General features: G+C 35.7%; 2 protein-coding genes and 3 non-coding genes across 9 annotated transcripts in view; 1 reads left to right on the forward strand and 4 right to left on the reverse strand.

Moving 5' to 3' along the window:
* Positions 1 to 2,100: 2,100 nt before the first annotated feature.
* Positions 2,101 to 7,224, reverse strand: LOC129746537 (ras suppressor protein 1). The gene is made up of 6 exons (XM_055740220.1): positions 6,931 to 7,224; positions 6,675 to 6,725; positions 6,248 to 6,487; positions 6,105 to 6,187; positions 2,512 to 2,759; positions 2,101 to 2,447 (listed from the first exon to the last, which is right to left on the reverse strand). The coding sequence occupies exons 1-6, from the start codon at positions 7,076 to 7,078 to the stop codon at positions 2,357 to 2,359; spliced, it is 861 nt and encodes a 286-aa protein (XP_055596195.1). The 5' UTR covers positions 7,079 to 7,224; the 3' UTR covers positions 2,101 to 2,356.
* A 543-nt stretch (positions 7,225 to 7,767) lies between these two features.
* Positions 7,768 to 7,840, reverse strand: Trnak-cuu (transfer RNA lysine (anticodon CUU)). The gene has a single exon. It is a non-coding gene; the product is annotated as a tRNA-Lys (tRNA).
* Positions 7,841 to 12,393: 4,553 nt separating this feature from the next.
* On the reverse strand, positions 12,394 to 12,466 carry Trnaa-agc (transfer RNA alanine (anticodon AGC)). The gene has a single exon. It is a non-coding gene; the product is annotated as a tRNA-Ala (tRNA).
* Positions 12,467 to 13,823: 1,357 nt separating this feature from the next.
* On the forward strand, positions 13,824 to 13,896 carry Trnak-cuu (transfer RNA lysine (anticodon CUU)). The gene has a single exon. It is a non-coding gene; the product is annotated as a tRNA-Lys (tRNA).
* A 1,744-nt stretch (positions 13,897 to 15,640) lies between these two features.
* LOC129749344 (disintegrin and metalloproteinase domain-containing protein 10) overlaps positions 15,641 to 18,934 on the reverse strand; it is a 192,347-nt gene continuing 189,053 nt past the window's right edge. For 4 of the 5 annotated variants that reach the window (XM_055744287.1, XM_055744284.1, XM_055744285.1 and 1 more), the window contains exon 14: positions 15,641 to 17,505. In XM_055744287.1, coding sequence (XP_055600262.1) covers positions 17,478 to 17,505 — 28 coding nt within the window. In that variant the 3' untranslated portion in view covers positions 15,641 to 17,477. The remainder of the gene's footprint in view (positions 17,506 to 18,934) is intronic. The other variant, XR_008738024.1, reaches the window with a different exon arrangement.

Genomic DNA, 18,934 nt, shown 5'->3' on the forward strand with positions numbered 1-18,934 from the left:
TTTACTATCTACATCATAGCAATCCTTGATTGTTTCTACAAAACAAATAGTCTTCCACATCCAAGCGATTCTCCAATTTTCCTGCTCTTTCGCAGAATAGAACAGAACTCTCAGTCTTCCGCATCTAAGCGACTGTCCTATTTCAAACAAATCCCTGCTATTACGCAGAATGGAATCAGACTCAACTTTCCGCATTTAAGCGACTGATCCATTTCAAACATATCCCTGCTATTACACAGAATGGAATCAGACTCTACGTTCCGCATTTAAGCGACTGATCCATTTCTTAACACTTTTTCCAGTTCTCTATAAATACCTTTTTTTCTCAAATTTTTCGGCTGAACAACTTACCAAATTGATCCGCCATTGAAATCCTCGTCGCCAAAATGTAGTATCGAGGTCCGTCGAGCTGAAGCTAGGATACGTCGTTATTGGTTGCTATCTGCAATACAACTGAATGTACTATCGCTGTTGAACCCATCTCACTGTTGTGAGTAGATGCAGAGGCCTGAGCCGTCAATCATTTCATATACAAGGTGTAGCACAATACTACACGACCCTTCTCATATTCCGGTTTTTAAAAACATTAGGGAATATGAGACTTTGAATTCTTTCCAAACGAGTGGTGGCTCTAGAGAGCTATCGTCAAATTGAAGGTAATTTAACAGAAGGATCTCAAGTATGGAGTGTTTTTGCTGAAATTTAAGGCTGAAGCAAATTTAAAATTTTTCTTTCATAAACGAACCCCGCACCACACCCCCCTCCCCCCTTTCAATTTTCTCAAAATCGTAAAGGGAGGAAAGGGGAATACATAAAGTTTAACGTATTTTATTGAAAAATTTTATCAATTCCTCGAAAATTCAAACACTTTTAAGTGATTTCGAGATTTTTCTAATTTTCGATCTAAAATAACTCGATTTTTCAATTATGGGCATTACTATACAAGATTGTTGCATGTAAGCTTATATACAATTTGTTCAATTTTATTGAAAATTTTGATTATTTTTTATTACACTCCTCGCCTCCCCACCTCTCGTGATGTGTCAACTACAAGTGACAAATGAAGGATTTCTAATTTGTTCCGGCCCTATTTGGAAGTTGAAAACTTATGGTCTTTAATTTGCTGAGTTTTGTATTTGTAATTGAAATAGAAATAAAATGCATTACAAAAATGTATACAACTCGGAAATAATACATGACATTTTTTTTTTTTCAAATTGTTCACATTCGAGTGATTTTTGTCATTTATATTATTTATGTCATTTATTTCATCGTTGTCATCGCAAAGTCAGTACCTCATAAAGCTCTAGAACCGAAAGTCATGAGAACCATTTGTAGTGGAACATCCAAGTGGAAAATTCTTAATACAGCGCGAAAAAAGTCTCATTATGTGGATCAAGGCGGGTAAAGCTAGGTGTGTTCTTATACCAATGCACGGAATCGTCCATCTTGTGACCCTTGTGACAGGCAATCGTAATCGTAGGCATGGTAGGCGAACAATTCGCTGTCAAAAAGCGCACCGTCTCCACCCCCCACCAATGAGAAACTTTTAGTACCCCTTGCCTACTTTTCCTCAGTATGCACCCACCCTACTGGAGGCACTCTGATGTGGATAGCTTAGGCAATGCAGTGCGCTCAAGAATCGCGTTGAAAACTTTGCTCAACTCTGACTATGGACCGGACCGGAAAGAATGTCTATTGATGGACAAAAAATTGCGAAAGAAAAAGTGCAGCACATCAAATGAATAGGGAAAACTAAAAGATTTCGAATAAACTGCATCTTTCTTATAAGGAGCTTTTGCTGCCGTACGACTCTTGCCAGAGAGAAGCAAATTGAAGCGAAAGCGAAAAAGTTTTTCCCATTAACATGAGCCACAAGCAAATTGCGAGAAAAATATAATAAATCGAATCATTTTTTCTAAATTGCTATAGTCCAACTCAATAACTTTTGCCTCAAGTTTGAAGATGAAAATAAGCAGCAAAGAACTTCGATTTCCGTTGACCGTTTCGATTCAATAATCACTACTGAAGTGGCTGATTAAATTTGACAAGGATAATTCGGAAGAATATCGAAATAAAAACTGTCTATGATAGAATGCCTTTTTTTTGTTAAATAAACGGTTTCCTAATTTATTAGTTGGATAAACTTGTGCATAAATAAGACACGCATGTTAAGATTAAGACACTTTGTAATGAACTTTTTTTTAAATCTTAGCGATTTGGCATCTATGAATATTTTTAAAATATTAGTCACTCTCATGTTAAAAAAATACCACAATTTTAAACATTATTGGCGGGAGAAGTACAACGATTGAAGTACATATTCAAAAAGAATGAACAATTATTTTTATATGATTTATGAACGGGCTCGGGAAGCCTTCTTGCTTTTGTCTGCCTTTGGTGGGAGGTTTCCGGACTTTCCTACCGAAACATGACGATTATACAAACTGTGGATAGAAGAAATCAATTTTTAATCAAGTTAAAATACGTTAATATAACTTAGCAACTTACATTCTATAAGCTTCGGTTTTAATGTACTCCAGCACATGGCTGATTCCGACCAGATACTGTTCGGCTATTGCCGTAACCCAGGGATTTTCTTCCATTTTCATAACCGATTTCTGGCCCTGCAAGTCCAGGTTGGCGATTTCTGGCGGCAGCACGGTGAGTCGATTGTTTTGGATATGTAACTCCCGCACACGTGATAGTTCCCCGATTTCACGTGGCAGCTCCAGAAGGTCGTTGTCTCTGAGTCCCAGCTGTAACAGAATGAATATTTAAAAAGGTTAGTTCAGTTTATCTCGTGATATTTATTAATTTTTGAGACTATCCAATTGGATCGAAAAATATGCAGATTAATCCAAAAATGGATTTGTAAACGAATGTTTTGAAAAACTTTAAAAATTAGTTCTATGAAGAACTCAAATAAAACTTGTCATCTGGCATCCCAGAAACGATGTGGATTAATTTTAGCAATTTTGAGCGTTATTTCACTAAGCGTGTATAAACGAGGGATCAGAAAGTCGCGCGTGAAAAAACCGAAAAACGGCCGACGATTTTACAAAATTTTTCATCGTTTAAAGCTTTAATTTAATGGTGAAGGTATTTGAAAATCATGGTGAATGGTTGTTTCGGAAGCTCAATGCAGTTAATACTTCCTCTAACTTGGTAGAAACAAAAACTTCAAAGAAAAGCGGCCAATCTTCGTGTATTCGTGAAGTACGGGTAAGTGATATTTTTGTTTTTGTTGCGTAAGTAATTATAGGGTAAAGGACTGATTTTGAACAAAATCGTTATTTTCCATATTAACAATAACCAAAAATCCATTTCTTCCTATGATAAAGATGATAAACGACTTTCTTTTTAAATTATCGTTTAAACTGCTAAATCGGTTGCGATTGGGAGTTTCAGATTATCACCAAAGCTTAACTCGCTTCAAAGTTGTCTACACTGCAAAAAATCCACCCTTGGGATGTATGTTTCCTCACACATAAGGTCTTCAAAACTGCTCTACGCATATATTTCATATACTTCATATTATCATCATATGTCACACATAAATTGTATATCCATAACATAAAGTTTATGATATTGACTCATACATTCTATGATTTTCGTCTTTGAAAATTTCCGTGTTTTCAAAATGACCACCCTGAAGAAAAAGTTGGTGTGCCCTTTTAAGTGTCAATTCAAACATTTCAATTGGGTAAGTATTACTCTATTATAAAAAAAACATCGATTATTGATCTCTTCTAATCTCCCCCACAGGAAACCAAGCCCTGACTACTGAGGCAAGGACGTCGGCCTGGTGTTGATCGGAGCCGTCGATATTGTTCCATTCGACTGGAACAATCGTTTTAGCTGCTGATTTTTCGGTGCGGAATTCGCGTTTCTGTGCCAATGGAATACGAACGCGAGACATGTACTGCCCCTATTCGCATATGAGTCCCATGTGTAAAAACTGCAAACCGAGAAAAACGCTTGTAAAGTTTTAAACTTGTTTTCATAAAAACAATCGTATGCATCATTTGTTGGCAAAACCTATCAATAGTTCGGATAGAAAACACTTCAAAGAATACTTTTGTTTACTTTTGGGCTAATACTAACTAATAATTACGGAGAAATTTCAATAAAACACTCATGTGACTCATTATGCGAATATTCTTAACCCACGAACAGAGATTATTCGCAAATGAGTCTCTGATGCTAAAGTTATCGGCAAGTGGCAAGTACTTTTCTAACATTTTTTTCATTTGTTTACCATTCTTCTTGATGAAAGTTATCGAAAGATCTTGATTCCAAACTGATTTCAATAAAGGATTTTTCGCCAAGTGGGATGGGTTTTCCAGTGTTTTTCCAAAACTTAGTTTACATTCGTGTGAAACTGCTGCGAATTTATCAGGTATCATATCATCTTTAATTCAATGTGTGCTACGGATACGTATAGATAACATCGACCAAAAGTCTGCTGGATTCAAGTCAAAGAAGGAGATTTCTCCCGGGATCATCTTTCATAGGTAATAAACGAAAACAGTGGTATTGATATTGTTGTGCATATAGAAGAAAGTAATGAAAAAAGTTCGTTATTTTGTTACCGAAACATCACTTCAAGTCACTTCACCCACCCGATCACACATTAGATCGTCGAAATTATCCACGAAGGAACCATCCTGACCGAAGACTGATCTATTGAGCGATGTTCATCAACCGATTTTTGTCTAAAAAATAATTTTGATTACCATAGTTACTTATTAAAGTTTTTTGTGACTAAGAACCAGATTTCATCGGAATAATTTTGCTACTATACGTTAAATTTTATGTAACTTAATGTTTTAAGCATTAAATTATTGATTTACTTCATTTTCTATCTATCCTTCCCTTCAATTGTAAGCTCTGGCGCTGAATTTTTGTCATGGGACTCATATGCAAATATTTTTCACATGGGACACATCAGGGGTCATATTTTTTTTTAAATGTTGGGAACAAACTTCGAACAAAAACTTGTTTTATAGGTAAATTGGAGCACAAAGAAGCGTTTTCCACCGATAACTAAAAAACGATGAAAATGCACATGGGACTCATATGGGAATAGGGGCAGTGTAAGTATTAGGCATAGCATTTTTATATTTATTTTTATTTAAAATAAAAATTTCAAAAATGTTTCGAACCATAATCTCACATTTTTTTATTTCCCTCCGAAAACCAATTCGAACAAAATAAAATGTATTCAAGCAGGCATGCACGTAAACGCCAAGATGTAGGCAGATGTTTGAGTGAAATGCAGGCTTATAATATTTATGTGTGGGATTTTACTTTTATGTGACGCATATAAAAGTCATAATTTTGTATTCTATATGTGTGGACACGTTATTTTCAAATGAGAATCACATTGCAAAAATCTATAAGGCTAACACATATCCCCAATATGTGGATTTTTTGCAGTGTAGAAGCTTTTTCTTTATTCGAGCAGTTTAATTCAATCAAAAAATATAAATTAAATCTTAGTTTTACGCAAATATAGATTGAGATATAAAGAACCGATACTTAACACAAAATTGATGATTTTTTACTTGCTTCCTTCTGAACCGCAGGGCCTCGATTGAGCCGCTTAAAATCAGAGGGATGTAAGTACCCTGATAATATAGTTTCGAGAAAGCGTACTTAACAATTGAGGCCCTCAGGATCAGAGGGGTCCAAGTGCCAAAATCATTAATTTGAAGTAGTATACTGAACGATTCTTCATGTTTTTTTGTACATCTGGTGCAAAATTCGATTTTTAAAATTTTTTTAAACACTTTTTCGATTGAATTAAAACTTAAAACTGCTCGAATTCGAAAAATATATGAAAAATTGAGAAACTTCATAACTTTGAAGCGCGTTTTACGAAACAATCATATAGGCACTTACACCCCTCTGATCCCAAGCGCATCAATTCTATCTAAGCGCCTCACTTGAATAGAATCACCTTATTCTCATTTTTTTTTGTTTGTTTTTTTTTATTTGGAACGCAAAATCTCAAAAAATTAATTCATATAAATAACATCTGAACTAAGCGTAGCAGATTTCGAACAACAAGCCTAAAAATAGCAACATAAAGTACTCACGATTTGAAGATTTTTTAAATTCCTAATCTCCGGGGGCAAATATTCAAAATCATTATCACCCAAGTATAAGGCTCGAAGCGAATCTAAGAAGAAAAACATCACATTTAATATACGAAATTGGTCAAGATCATTGTTTTACAAACCCATCATGAAAAAATTCCCTGGCAGAATTTTCTCGTTCAAGTTGTTGTACGAAAGGTCTAGCACCTCGAGCACCGGAAAGGCCCCGAAACCTCGGGGTAAGGTGTTCAGACGGTTGATGGAACAATTTAAAATCCGCAACTTTGGCATAGACGACAATGACAGCGGAAGCTCCTCCAGCTGGTTATTAGAAATGTTAAGAATTTCGAGATTGATCAGATTCGCGATTCCCGGTGGAACGACTGAAAAAGATAAAAGCAAAAATGTAAACAAACGTACCAAAACCAAACGTAAACAGAATTCATTCATGTATTCATTTTGTGTATTGGTATGTAGTCTTTGTAGTGGTGGGCGCGCAGAGCATCCCATCACCCATTGACCGGAGGCGGACAACTTGGACAGCTGATAATTTTTGGAACGAGTACTTACTTCTTAGCTTATTATGGCTCAATGTAATTCTTGTTACGAATCCCATATTTACTGAAAAGCAAGAAAATTTCTTTTATTAAGATTGCAATGAAGTTGGAATAGAACTAATTTCAGACAATTTTTTGTGGGTGTATTGCCAGTGACATCATGGATGAATCAAATACGCATAAGCATCTCCCGAACATGGTGAACGTTCGGAGAAAAAGTAGTTTCTTCCAAATTAGGAAATACTGGTTCGATGACGAACGATACTCACGCAATCCTGGTAGTTCCTCGAAGGTGGTAATGCCCTTGTCAACCAAATCGATCTCCCGATTCTGCGTTTCTCGGGCCTCGTCTAGCACTTTCTTTGCCTTCGACATTTTCGTGGCTGCCACTGGTAAACAACTGACGGGCTGATTCATCGTGAGGCTTGTTTGTGGTCTATTTTCCCTTCCTGCCTTTATGCTAACGGGTGAACGGCACTGTGAGTTCTACACTGATGCTGTTGCTATACGACTGGCTGCTACCAAGCAGGTTTGCCTACACTGAGAACACTACCCACACCGAAACTGCAATCGAATCGGACCGTGATAGAGGTGCGGCCTTTTGAAATTCATTCATTGAAATCGTAATGAATAACGAGTTACGATGAATGGGTCACGTTTCCGAACACACGCATACACTGGAAAGATGGTGGATTCATTCACTTCCCCTGCTAAAGAGCAAGCAAGGCAACTACAAGTTTTCATGTAGTTATTTTTATAGGGTTCTAAAGTTCATGCAATTATGAAAAAAACAAACCACTGTAAGTAAAGGATAATCAGTATGTTCGAGCTTACAACATAAGAATGAGGTATGATTCCGAGATTCACACGTTAACATAAACAAGTACATACTTATTTTCATATCTAGATTGTATAATATTGGTTCACAACATGAGTCGACATATGAGGAACAGAAGCGTCCATTACCAGGGAAGTTAAATGAGTTTTTTCGTGTGGGAGAGTGGCAATATCAAAGTTTAAAAAAATAACAAAGGTAGAATTCGAAGTTAAAATTCGATCAACATGTAATGTTAGAGCCTAGCAGGTGCAATAAAAAAAAATTTCAGCGCCCAACGTGGGGCTCGAACCCACGACCCTGAGATTAAGAGTCTCATGCTCTACCGACTGAGCTAGCCGGGCTGTGTTGAAGTACGTTTTCAAAGCGCTTCTAAAGCTAAAAAGTGTGATACAACTCAAGAACTTGAATCACCTTAAGATCCTTAAGTCAACGATTTTTTTTATTTGAATTTAATAAAAATTAAATTTTAAACTAAATGTTAGTATGTTAGAAATTTGTTCAGTTGTTAATTGATACTCTGAAATTTAATATTTAAAAGGAAGCTTTAAAATTCAAGACAATTCATCTCCAGATTGAATATTTAATTTTCTGTTTGTTAGGGAAGTTTCCCAAGCAACCCAAAAAATCTTCTAATAAATAAAGCTTCAATAATAATTTTTGCGATCACTCTCAAGTGATATCGACCCTCAAACTGCCATCCAACAAGTGTTAAGTTGTCTTACTGCCGCTATTCGCAAGACTGTCCCATATGCATTTTCGTCATTTTTCAGTTTATCTCAAAAATCGTTCAAATACAGTTAGTTCTTCAATTTAGACTAAAAACTTTCATAACTTTGTTCTCAACATATATGAAAAAAATACCAAGTCATGTCTGTCCCATATGAAATATACCCGCAAAGCTGTCCCATATGTCTATTTATACAGAATGCTTCAAAATTGCTCCTCAAATTTACGTTAATTTTACAAATATTCATACAAGGTGTGCGACAAAATAAGCATTCATTGAAATTGCGAAAGTTAGACTAGATAAAACAGTACAGTAAAGTTAAAAATAACAATCTCCATCATTTTTACAAGCTAAGTTTATCCTAATTCCATCAAACTGTTTTTTTTTTTTAATTTCGCATGAAGCTTATTGAATTGTTCTTTGTAAAACATGGAAAATAGTCAGCTACAAAGCCATATTTTTTAGGTTTTTGTCATGCTGTTACTTGCTGCTTGAGCTTTCATAAAATCTATTAACAAAAATACGCGTACCTACCTGGTAGCACACGCTTATGTCATATTGAATTTATTTTTCTCATCAAATATTTGCAGCCAAGATATTTTGCAGTTTCTGATTCAGCATTAATTTAATTTGAAGGTATTTATAGTCTTTCTAAAAAGATAATCGACCGAAAAACTTTCCAAAATATGATGGTACAGGTTGTTTTATTCATGGAACATTGTTATTAATTTTTTTAGACCTCTCACCCACACACACACATCTTACGATAAACTTTTGTTTTATCTTTGACTATCTAAACATGTAATAAACATAATTTCCAACTTATTTTTATCAGTAAACAACCAGTAAAGTGAATAATACAGCACAGATAGAGAGAATCAAATGATCAACTGACAAAAGAAAATCCAAATATGGGACAGCTTTGCGGGTATATTTAATCCGCATGCGAAATATACTCGCAAGGCTGTCCCATCATTATTTTATTCTCCGTATCAACAACTTCCAAATAAAAAACACATTGAACGAAATTCTACAACAATTATCTTAATATCTGTGAAGAAAGAAGTAGGAAAGGTAAAGTTTCAACCGAGAAATCCACGAAAGTTTATAAAAATCTTTAAAGCCGTTTTTCTCGGTTCGTTGTTTTTGCATATGGGACAGACTTGCCGGCAGCGGCAGCTTACATAAAAGAAATAACTGATCACTCAAAATTGAATCGTTTGTTCTCAGATTATCTTAAGAGCATAGAACGTGTTGAGGACGCCGAAAGTTGCCTTCTGGAAATTACTTCTGTTTATAATAGATTGGTAAAGATATCCCGAGAAATGAAAATTAAAGGGAAGCCTTGCCCTTGGATATCAATCGATCTCTGTGCCTTAATCAAAATAAAATACAACTATCTGAGCGCTTAAAACGCCACCCAAATGATTCACACCTAAAGTATATTTCTAATAAAGTGGACAAATGTAAAAAGAAGAGCTAGTTATCATATTATGAAAGTCTACTTAACGAAACGACCAATAATGAAGTGCGGCAAAACATTAATAAAATCTTGGGGAAAAATAAAACCGACACTCAAACAATTCCAAAAGTAGAGAATGTGATCCTTGAGAGAAACGTCGAGGAAGCGTTCAACAAACATTTTTCTAATATCGGTAATGTTCTTGCAAAGGATATTCCCAGAGAACCAGATTCTGATCCGTTGTTTTGAAGGAAAACAACCTCATTTATAATCTACAATATGGATTTAGAGCAGGGTCTAGCACCTTAATAGGAACCTGTGTACTAATGGACACAATTATAGAAAATCTAGACTCGAAAAAACTAGTAGGAGCTTTGTTTTTAGATCTGAAGAAGGCGTTTTTTTTTAAATTTCATATACCATCAAGTAGCCATTCACCGCCCAGTCACCATTTACCGCCCAAAATCACCCTTTTATGTGTATTTCGAAAAAAGAGGGATGTTTTTTTCCAAAAATAAGATTTCTATTCTGTGTTGGCATCATTTTTCGACCATTTCAGTGAAAAAACATCACTCAATTATGCTAACGCTAGCCAGAAATAAAATATTTAGTTTTTCATTTCCGGTCAAATTATTAAATTCGACGCCTGTTAGCGAACTGAAAATTCATGTGCTCCTGAAGCAAAAAGGGTTTTTGTTTTCTAAAAAGTACATTTTTGATCTAAAATCAACTTGAAACGATAGTTTTATTTTCGTAGAATAGATTTGCATTGGAAAATTTTCGATTTTTTCAATAGTTGTTAGTTTTTGGAGCTTTTAGTGTTGGGCGGTAATTGGTATGTAAACAAAAGTGTTTGTTTTTTATTGAAAGTAGAGCAGTTTTGAGATGTATTGGAAAAGAAAGCGAATAAAAATCTGCCATCGTTTTTTTATAACACATGTTTGAAGTTGAAAAACCGCTTAACTGGGCGGTAGATGATGACATGATGGTATGTGATTAAAATTTCTTGGTAAAAGTTGCAAACTAATGTTTTGAGACAAAGAAATTCAGATCGAGGACAAAGATTCCATACTTAAATTCTAACTACCCGCTTGTTTTATCTCAGAAGTGGAAACATATATTTTTGGCCTTTGGGTACATGATTTGACTTTAATAAAAGAAAAAAGGGTTCAGGTTCAAACACTAGACAGATATTGAACACCATCTTTCGGAATCAGCGAACTTTAAGCCGATAAAAAACAACGAAAGGTTGTTGGAATGAAATTTTGAAAGTGTAGCTTTTGCCGAGTAACATTGAAATTTTCAGATTTTTTATCTACAATAACTCGATTTTTCGATTTTGGGCAATGAAGATTGTATATGCATGCTGTTGTTCAATTTGTTCCACTTTATTAAAAATTTGGATTATTTTTTATTATCCCTCCTCGTGATGTTTCAACTCCAAGTGACGAAAGAAGGATTTCAAATTTGTTCCGACCTTATTGAACACGATGATTCCAATATTGAACAGGCAGTGTTTCAAAATGATAATTAAGAAGCTTTTTACCAGAGCGGTGCAAGTGCCAAAATGCTGCGTTTTTATCCTAAATCAAACTCAAAATACCGAATCACTTCTTCTGCTTCGTTTTTGATGGAGTATGCCTTAAGAACCGCGAAAAAATCTAAGCCGAGTAACACCAAAATTCAGCATTCTGTAACTCAGAAATCATTGATCCAAATTCCATAAATTTAGCTTCTTTGATTTACGGCAAGTGTTGTGTTTAATTTTGCCGAATAAAGTTTCATAATGAAATATATGTATATTTAACATTTCAGTTATGCTTATAAGTGCTGCACACTAGCGGCTAGCGAAAAAACGCGATATCTTGTATTTGGTCAACAATGTGTTAAAAGGTCTAAAAGGAAAGATTCTGATAGAAATATCAAAGTTTTTGCGATATTTATGTTGAAACGGTGAACTACTTTTTGATACTTTTAGCAACCTTCTGAATTCTGATCCCAAGAATGTATAGCACCCTTCTGACTTCAAACAATATTCATAGATGCCTACAATAACCGAAATTTCAATCGCGTTTTTCTCGTTTGAACGTTTTTCACATGGGACAACTAAGATTGGAACGGCAGTGTGTATTCTACAGAATGTTCGTTTATAGTTTAAATTTCCAAAAAAAAAAAACAATTTATCTCAGTCTTTATAAAATTAAACTTGCACACCCCAAGTGCCTCAATTGAAACATAAGCGTTTTTGGTAATATAATGAAATTATAATCATCAAACTAATAAAGGAGTGTCTACTATTTGATGTTTTTAAATTTGAAAATCTCACCAAATATCGAGAAAACACTTAGCCGTAACTTTTAGGCGGCAGAACTCTTTGAAATCATATCTTCTTCGGTCCCCCTTGATTAGTTTGATGGATGATCTAAATTAAAAAAACTCCATTTGCAATGAAACTACGATTAACGGAATCTGAAACAGTACGCTTTTACAAAAGCAAGACACAACTACTATTTGTAAGTAGGGTTAGATTATTTCGATATAACAAAACATCACACATTTTCTGTAATTTACACTTTGTAGAATCCCTGAAGATGGTGTCATACGGCACCAAAACGTCGGGCATGTAATAATAAATTTCATACCGTAACTGATTTGCCGTAAAAAATAAGCAAACTAAATTATATGAGCAATTAAAAAAAGTCAATTGGAGATGCGGGGCATCGATCCCCGTACCTCTCACATGCTAAGCGAGCGCTCTACCATCTGAGCTACATCCCCTTGGTGAAAACACTGTCTAAAAGGATTCTTTTGTGTTATGGTCTGTGACATGAAAGTGAATTTTCAAAATATGTACATACTCAACGTTCATTTGTTCATTTGTTACTTTTTCACTAGTTCACTTTTCCCCTTCGAGCATGTTCACTAGACTGCTGCAAAGAAATGACTTTTTGCTCCTATATGATTTTTCCATGCCTTTTGGGTCACCAAACATCAGTGTAAAATTTAAGATGATTTGGTTGATCCTGATCCTGAGTTAGCGCAACGCGTTTAAAATTTGTAAGGAACTCTATATGGAAGAAGAAATTTTTGCACATTAAATCATCCAGAAAACTCAAATCAGCTTGAAATGAAGTCGGGCTTGATTTTCGACTATTTTTTTCTAGCATGACAAGCAGCTAAGAATTTCAGGAAAAAAGTTATAACCATTTCAAAATAAAAAAAATCTGAATCCATTGAAAAGTATATAAAAATTGCAGACTTTGCTTGCTTGCTTGCTGTTAATAATTGCATGAAATGTTTTTGCAAAGGTTATATAAATCAATAAATTCTCCGGCAATGCAAAGCAGTGTTTTGAGATTTTTTATTTCCATCCTACGGTTACACAGCTTTCAAATAAGCAGACAAAAACGCAAAAATGTAAAAAAAAATTGTATAACATCGAATAACTTTTCTAGAGTACAAGTTAGGTTTGTGCTTTGTTCACATGAATTGTAATGCAAGAATCAAGGAATATTTTTCATCCAATTTTTTTTAAACTTTCAGTACCTACATCTCTGGCGATTTTTGAATGAAAAATGTTGTTTTCCCATACAAATTCCATACAAAGTTAAAACTCGTTGCGTTAATTCAGGACTGAATGGATCGCTCCCAAAATTTTTATTGCTATTTCTGGCAGCAACAAAAATCAAAAAAAGTTATAGGAAGTGTAAAAATTTAGGAATTTGAAATTTCCATTCAAAGCTTGCATCGGTCTAATGTTCACGTTTGTTCCCCTGTCACGACAAATATGACAAATATGGAAAATAAATTTTCAAATGAAACGCAACATACGTTAAATACGTTTGTCAAGGAATCCGCTCATTATTTTTACATTAAAATTGTTTGTTTCGTTTTAGGTTGTATCCCATTAAAACATCATTTTCGTTACAAATTATAATTGTCTTTGATTATTTCCTTTCTTGTTTCTTCTTTATTAAGTGTCTTCATAGATTAATAAACATTATTGGTCGCCGAATAAAAAATCTTTGCAATTTTACTACCACCTCTGCTGCATATGAATGAACTTAACCAAATTCATTTCCTATGTTCATCAGTTTATCATTCGGAGATTTCTAGCCTCACGGCCTATCACCTCGCCCGGCTAGCTCAGTCGGTAGAGCATGAGACTCTTAATCTCAGGGTCGTGGGTTCGAGCCCCACGTTGGGCGCTTATCTTTTTTGCTGAAATCATATGAAGGAAGTTTTTTATTAGTTAACTTTCTTTTCTTTACGTCTTTTCTGTCAGCTTCTGATAAGAATGTTCTTTCATTTCAAAGGTTACAAAACAGTTTCTTATGTTTTATGTCTGTTTATTAGGTTCCGTCACTCATCTCCTCAGCGCCATTACTTTGTAGTAGATATAAGTTCTATTTACAAACATTTACAAGTTTTACATTAACGACCCGGTAGCTAGCTGTCTACATTTGTTTACTACACTTTATCTGATTTGTTGTTGTTGGTTTGTTGTAAGTTCTTGCACACGCTCTCTCATCTCACATGCTGCATACACAATGTACTTTCACTCTGCTGCTGACACATTAAAAAATTCCTCCGTCTGCTAGAACGAATCATCCCAAAATGTTTTTTTTCGTTTTTGTTTTGTATATCCGGTTTATGGGGTTCCTTCCAAGGTTTATTTTGTTCTGCTCGTTATGTTGTTACCCTTCATTTCCATAGGAGACTTGTTCATTCATAGTTTTGTTCGCATCTAAAGTTCTTTACAATAGTGTTCTAATATGAATGTATATAATAAAAATTAAAAAAATAGATCTTCATTTATATTTATTCTCCCCATTCAAGATTCACGAACGTTTCTCTGCGTGTGTCCTCTGTCTAGCATCTTTCGGTCACCACCGCAGGATCGTTCCATCGCTGGTAAGTCTGGCAACGCTTTCACATTCATCTTCCTCAATTATTATCATGATTTTGCATTTTGAATCTTTGAGTTCTGCTTATTCGGATTTCTCGTAACATTTGCACAGGGGGGATTTATCGCTCACAAATCGCCAAACAATAATTTTTGATAGATGATCATAACAAACGGTTCAGCTTTTAGCTAGATTTTTTTTCGATGGGAAGCTTCCTAAATTAGGCTAACTAAATCTAGGTGATGCGAAACTCGAATGAAATCACTCATTATCTTTTCGAGATTTATGGTTTCTGTTTTAGATAAATTAGGAACTAACGAAACTATTGTTGTTGAAATTGTAATAATTGATATGCGAATTATTTTAGCCTAAGATGTTAGCAGAACTTAAAGCGGAAGCTATTTTTAGCTCAAAAATAAAAGTGGCGAAAGGTAGTAGTTTGAGCAGGTTTTGTCTTGAATGAAAATGTAGGGAGACTTTCATTTTTTTTAACTAATTATGTTTCATTCTACAGGAGTGTATTTTGCTTTCAGTTCAAATTATTACCATCAAACCAAATCCATTCGTTTCTTCAATTTAATACTTGTGTATGATACTTTGCTCTACTAATCAGTTCCTAGCGTTAAAAATGCCTTTTTTTCTTCTAAGTTATTCGCTTCGTGTCTGCTCATTTTGTCGTTAGAAAAATACATATCACATATAGCATCATTTTTTCATTCTTGTTTACCATAATCTTGCCCGGTTAGCTTTAACAAATTACATGTGATTTTCGTGTTTTGCTTTATTTAAATATTTTATGATTGCGTTCTAAAATGTGTCGATCTTCTTCCTATAGAGTAAAAGTAGGTATGTATATGTGGCTTACACGAAAAAAAGGTGAGAAATATATGGTTGGCAGTCGAGAGACAGTCGACAAAATACACGCACGGAGGGAAATATTACGCCGAGAATGTCTGTCCAACGAACACTGTTGTGTTTTTTTTTTGCTTTTTTTCAAATTGTTTATATTCTCGCTTTACGTTTTAACAATGAAAATTGAATATGCTTACATTTTAAAATTTCGATTGACATAACAAAATGAACAAAAAGAACCTTTCTCGACCACACTCAAACACTCAGCGACCCCTTTGCTATGCTTTTTTCACTTTCTCTATAGAACTATATGGTAAATATAGTTACTATTTAACGGCTTAACGACTCGTAACTTTAAATTTGTTCGATTTTTGTTTGTTTCTGGACCCGGAGATGAATATAACTTCGTTTTATTTTCTGTTTTTTTTTAATGTTTTGCTTTTTTATGTGGTCTTCGACACACTCGGCGCTATTTCTGATTTTATTTTCTAAACTTTTCATGTGAATGTAGTATGATCGGGTGTTGTTGTGGCTAGTTATGAAAGGACATCAAGATCTGTGTAGCAAATTTGAGAATTAAGAAAACTACCAGACAAAAGTCTGGATATTTAAAAAAAAACGAGATTTAAGCCTTACTACCTCTTTCGGTGTTGTTCAATAGCCATTCGAGTTGAAGTTGAAAAAAATTGCTGACAGTTAACGTAACCCTTTCGATTTCTGATATGATTCGTCATGACATTATAAGATTCTAAATAGATCCTCACTTCAAATTTGGAATCTAAAATTCGAGTTCTTTTTTCAATCAGGTAAGTATTTTAAATGTATTGATCATGACCTAATTCCATTTAATTTTAATGAACGGGTTTGCATGATTAAAGCGTTTTTTTATTTATAAATTTATAATTTAAACACAAATTTATCATTGACAATTCAAATTTAATTCACAAAATTCTATTTAAGAACAAAGTTTTTTTCAACCTAAACCGTTAGTGAAAAGAAATTCAACAATAAACCAACCACACAGATCTCGAGAATGTCCCTTGAGCACACTACATTTTTCTATAGCACTACAACTGAACTTGGCTTGGTTTTACCTACATCCTAAAAAAACAAGAGCAGAATACCCGGCGTATCTGTTGTTGGCCTCCCATTGTATCAGCACCGTCCGAAATTTTAAAATGTAACGATTTTCTCTGCTTCAGAAAGAAGTGTAACGTGTGACCTTCTGATGGAACAAAACATCAATTACTTTACCTATACTTATAGAAACAACGCAAACCGCTCCAAGTGGCTTCAATTCTCCAATCACTTCATGAACTAAAACATTCAAATTTATTATTAGATACTCCTAAATACACGATGCAATCGCTCTAGTGTTTCGCATGCACAATCCTATAAATCACTCCATTTTCCATTTTCTCTTGAATAGTGAGATGAAAACGTCTATTTGATTCTCGGTTTCCTATTTGTAATATTTTTTTTTTCTTTTTCTTACACTTATGCTTGAGTTGAGTTATTTGCTTGATTCAATGAGTTTGTTTTTTTTTGTTACCGTTTCATTTCTTTTTGGTTCTCTCATCTTAGAAAAATAAAAATATCTTATAAATATTGTTATTGTTGTAGTAGATTTTCTGCCCGGCAGCCGCTCTCAGAGAACGTGCCCAGGAGCTGTTGGGTTTGGGTTTTGGGTTGGGATTCCTTGAATCGAGGGCACCGCGGGTGGTTGGTGGTCCGTCGATGGCGGCGATAATGGCGGGAATGATCATTCATAGTGATGACTGCAACTGCACCGGAAGTCGTCGACAGCCCCCAACGGAAGAAGAAGAACTACCGCGAACTAGCGACGATCAGATCCGGCTTTAGCCGTCGTAACTACTGTTGCTGCTATTGGATCGCCCACAGGTCAGACCTTGTTGTTGGTGTAGTGATGCCGCGGGAGTTCAACATAGGCCCCCGCGCTGGCCGCTACTGGCATCGCTCTGTTCCGCTCCGGATAGGCTTCGGCGTACGGCTCGGCGCTGCTCATCCTGCTATAGTTCTGAATTAGTGGGGCGGTTGCTGTCAACGATCGAAAAGGGTTGGTTTGATTAAAGTACTCAACGGTTTAGCATGATGTTGCAAATTCGTTAGTAAATTAGTATGATGTCAGTACTTAAATAGTGTAATTATATAAGTTCAATCAATCACTAGAGTATAAGTTAATGCTCTTGATTAAAAATCGTTGAAAAATAATAACATTAAGAACTACCCGGTTTTTCGGACCTTGGGTTCACAACACAATACCTACTTATGAAAAATGCTGTTGTTACAGAAACCGAAAATCATTCCTTCGAACTGGACCTTAAGCATGAAAACGTGGTTTAGTTCGGGCAAATTTGGATATACTCTGGCATACGAGGAGAAGATGCAACTCGGGAACGAGAAGTCGGTTTCCTATTAAGCCCGCAGGCCCATGCGGCTTCTATAAGACGGGAACCGATAAACGAAAGAATAATCGTAGCCAGATTTAGAACACGGGTTAGTAGCCTCACAATGGTCCAGTGTTATGCGCCAACTGACATTGCAGGAGAAAGAGCAGTTTTACAGTCAACTGAACAGCGTGGTTGAGAAAATTCCGAAGGGTGACATTCAAATCCACTTAGGCGACTTCAACGCAGATTGGCTCCGACAATCAGGACCTTGAGCGCATCATACGGCGCCATGGCCTAGGACAGATCAGCGAAAACGAGGAGCTGTTAGTGAAATTTTGTGGCAACAACAACATGGTGATTGGTGGATCGCTCTTTCCCCATCGGCCAGCACTTAAGGTCACTTGGGTATCCCGAGATGGCCGAACAGAAAATCAAATTGACCACATCTGCCAGCCAAAAATGGAGGAGGAGCCTTCTTGATGTCCGCATCAAACGAAGCGCAGATATTGCATCTGACCATCACCTCGTCCTTGGCGAGCACGATATTGTTTTGTTCGCCCAAATACAACCGGATATGCAGAGCAAACTCGACGACCTCACCGAAAGCTCCAAGGTAGCAGGTCTCAAAATCAATGCCGGAAAGACCAAGTCGATGGAGATCAACACAGGAAATCCCTCCAGTTTCATGGTAGCTGGACAACAGTTTGAGAAAGTGGAGTGCTTCCAGTATCTTGGTAGCCAGATTTCGCCTGATGGTGGTACCAAGAAGGACATCGAAACCCGGATCAGAAAAGCCCGCTTTGCGTTTGCGAGTCTCCGAAAGATCTGGCGCTCACGCCAAATCTCTCTATGAACTAAAATCCAAATCTTCAACTCAAACGTCAAATCCGTATTGTTGTACGGGTGCGAAACTTGGTGCACATATGCGGTGACGACGCGAAAACTGCAAGATTTTGTGAATCGCTGACTACGGAACATCATCCGCGCTTGGTGGTCTGGTAACTGGATCTCAAACGTGGAACTTCATCGCCGGTGTCATCAAAAGGCGCTAGAAATCGATATTCGGGAATGTAAGT

The sequence above is a fragment of the Uranotaenia lowii genome, chromosome 2 (genome assembly GCF_029784155.1).
Source record: "Uranotaenia lowii strain MFRU-FL chromosome 2, ASM2978415v1, whole genome shotgun sequence".
NCBI lineage: Eukaryota > Metazoa > Arthropoda > Insecta > Diptera > Culicidae > Uranotaenia > Uranotaenia lowii.

Excerpts from the sequence above, each read along its gene's own strand:
- LOC129746537 (XM_055740220.1), bottom strand. The coding sequence starts at position 7,078 with ATGAATCAGCCCGTCAGTTGTTTACCAGTGGCAGCCACGAAAATGTCG. Across the intron at positions 6,188-6,247 it reads AGGGAATTTTTTCATGATGG|ATTCGCTTCGAGCCTTATAC; the intron begins GTTTGTAAAACA and ends TTTTCTTCTTAG. Across the intron at positions 2,760-6,104 it reads ATTTAAAAAATCTTCAAATC|CTGGGACTCAGAGACAACGA; the intron begins GTGAGTACTTTA and ends ATTCTGTTACAG.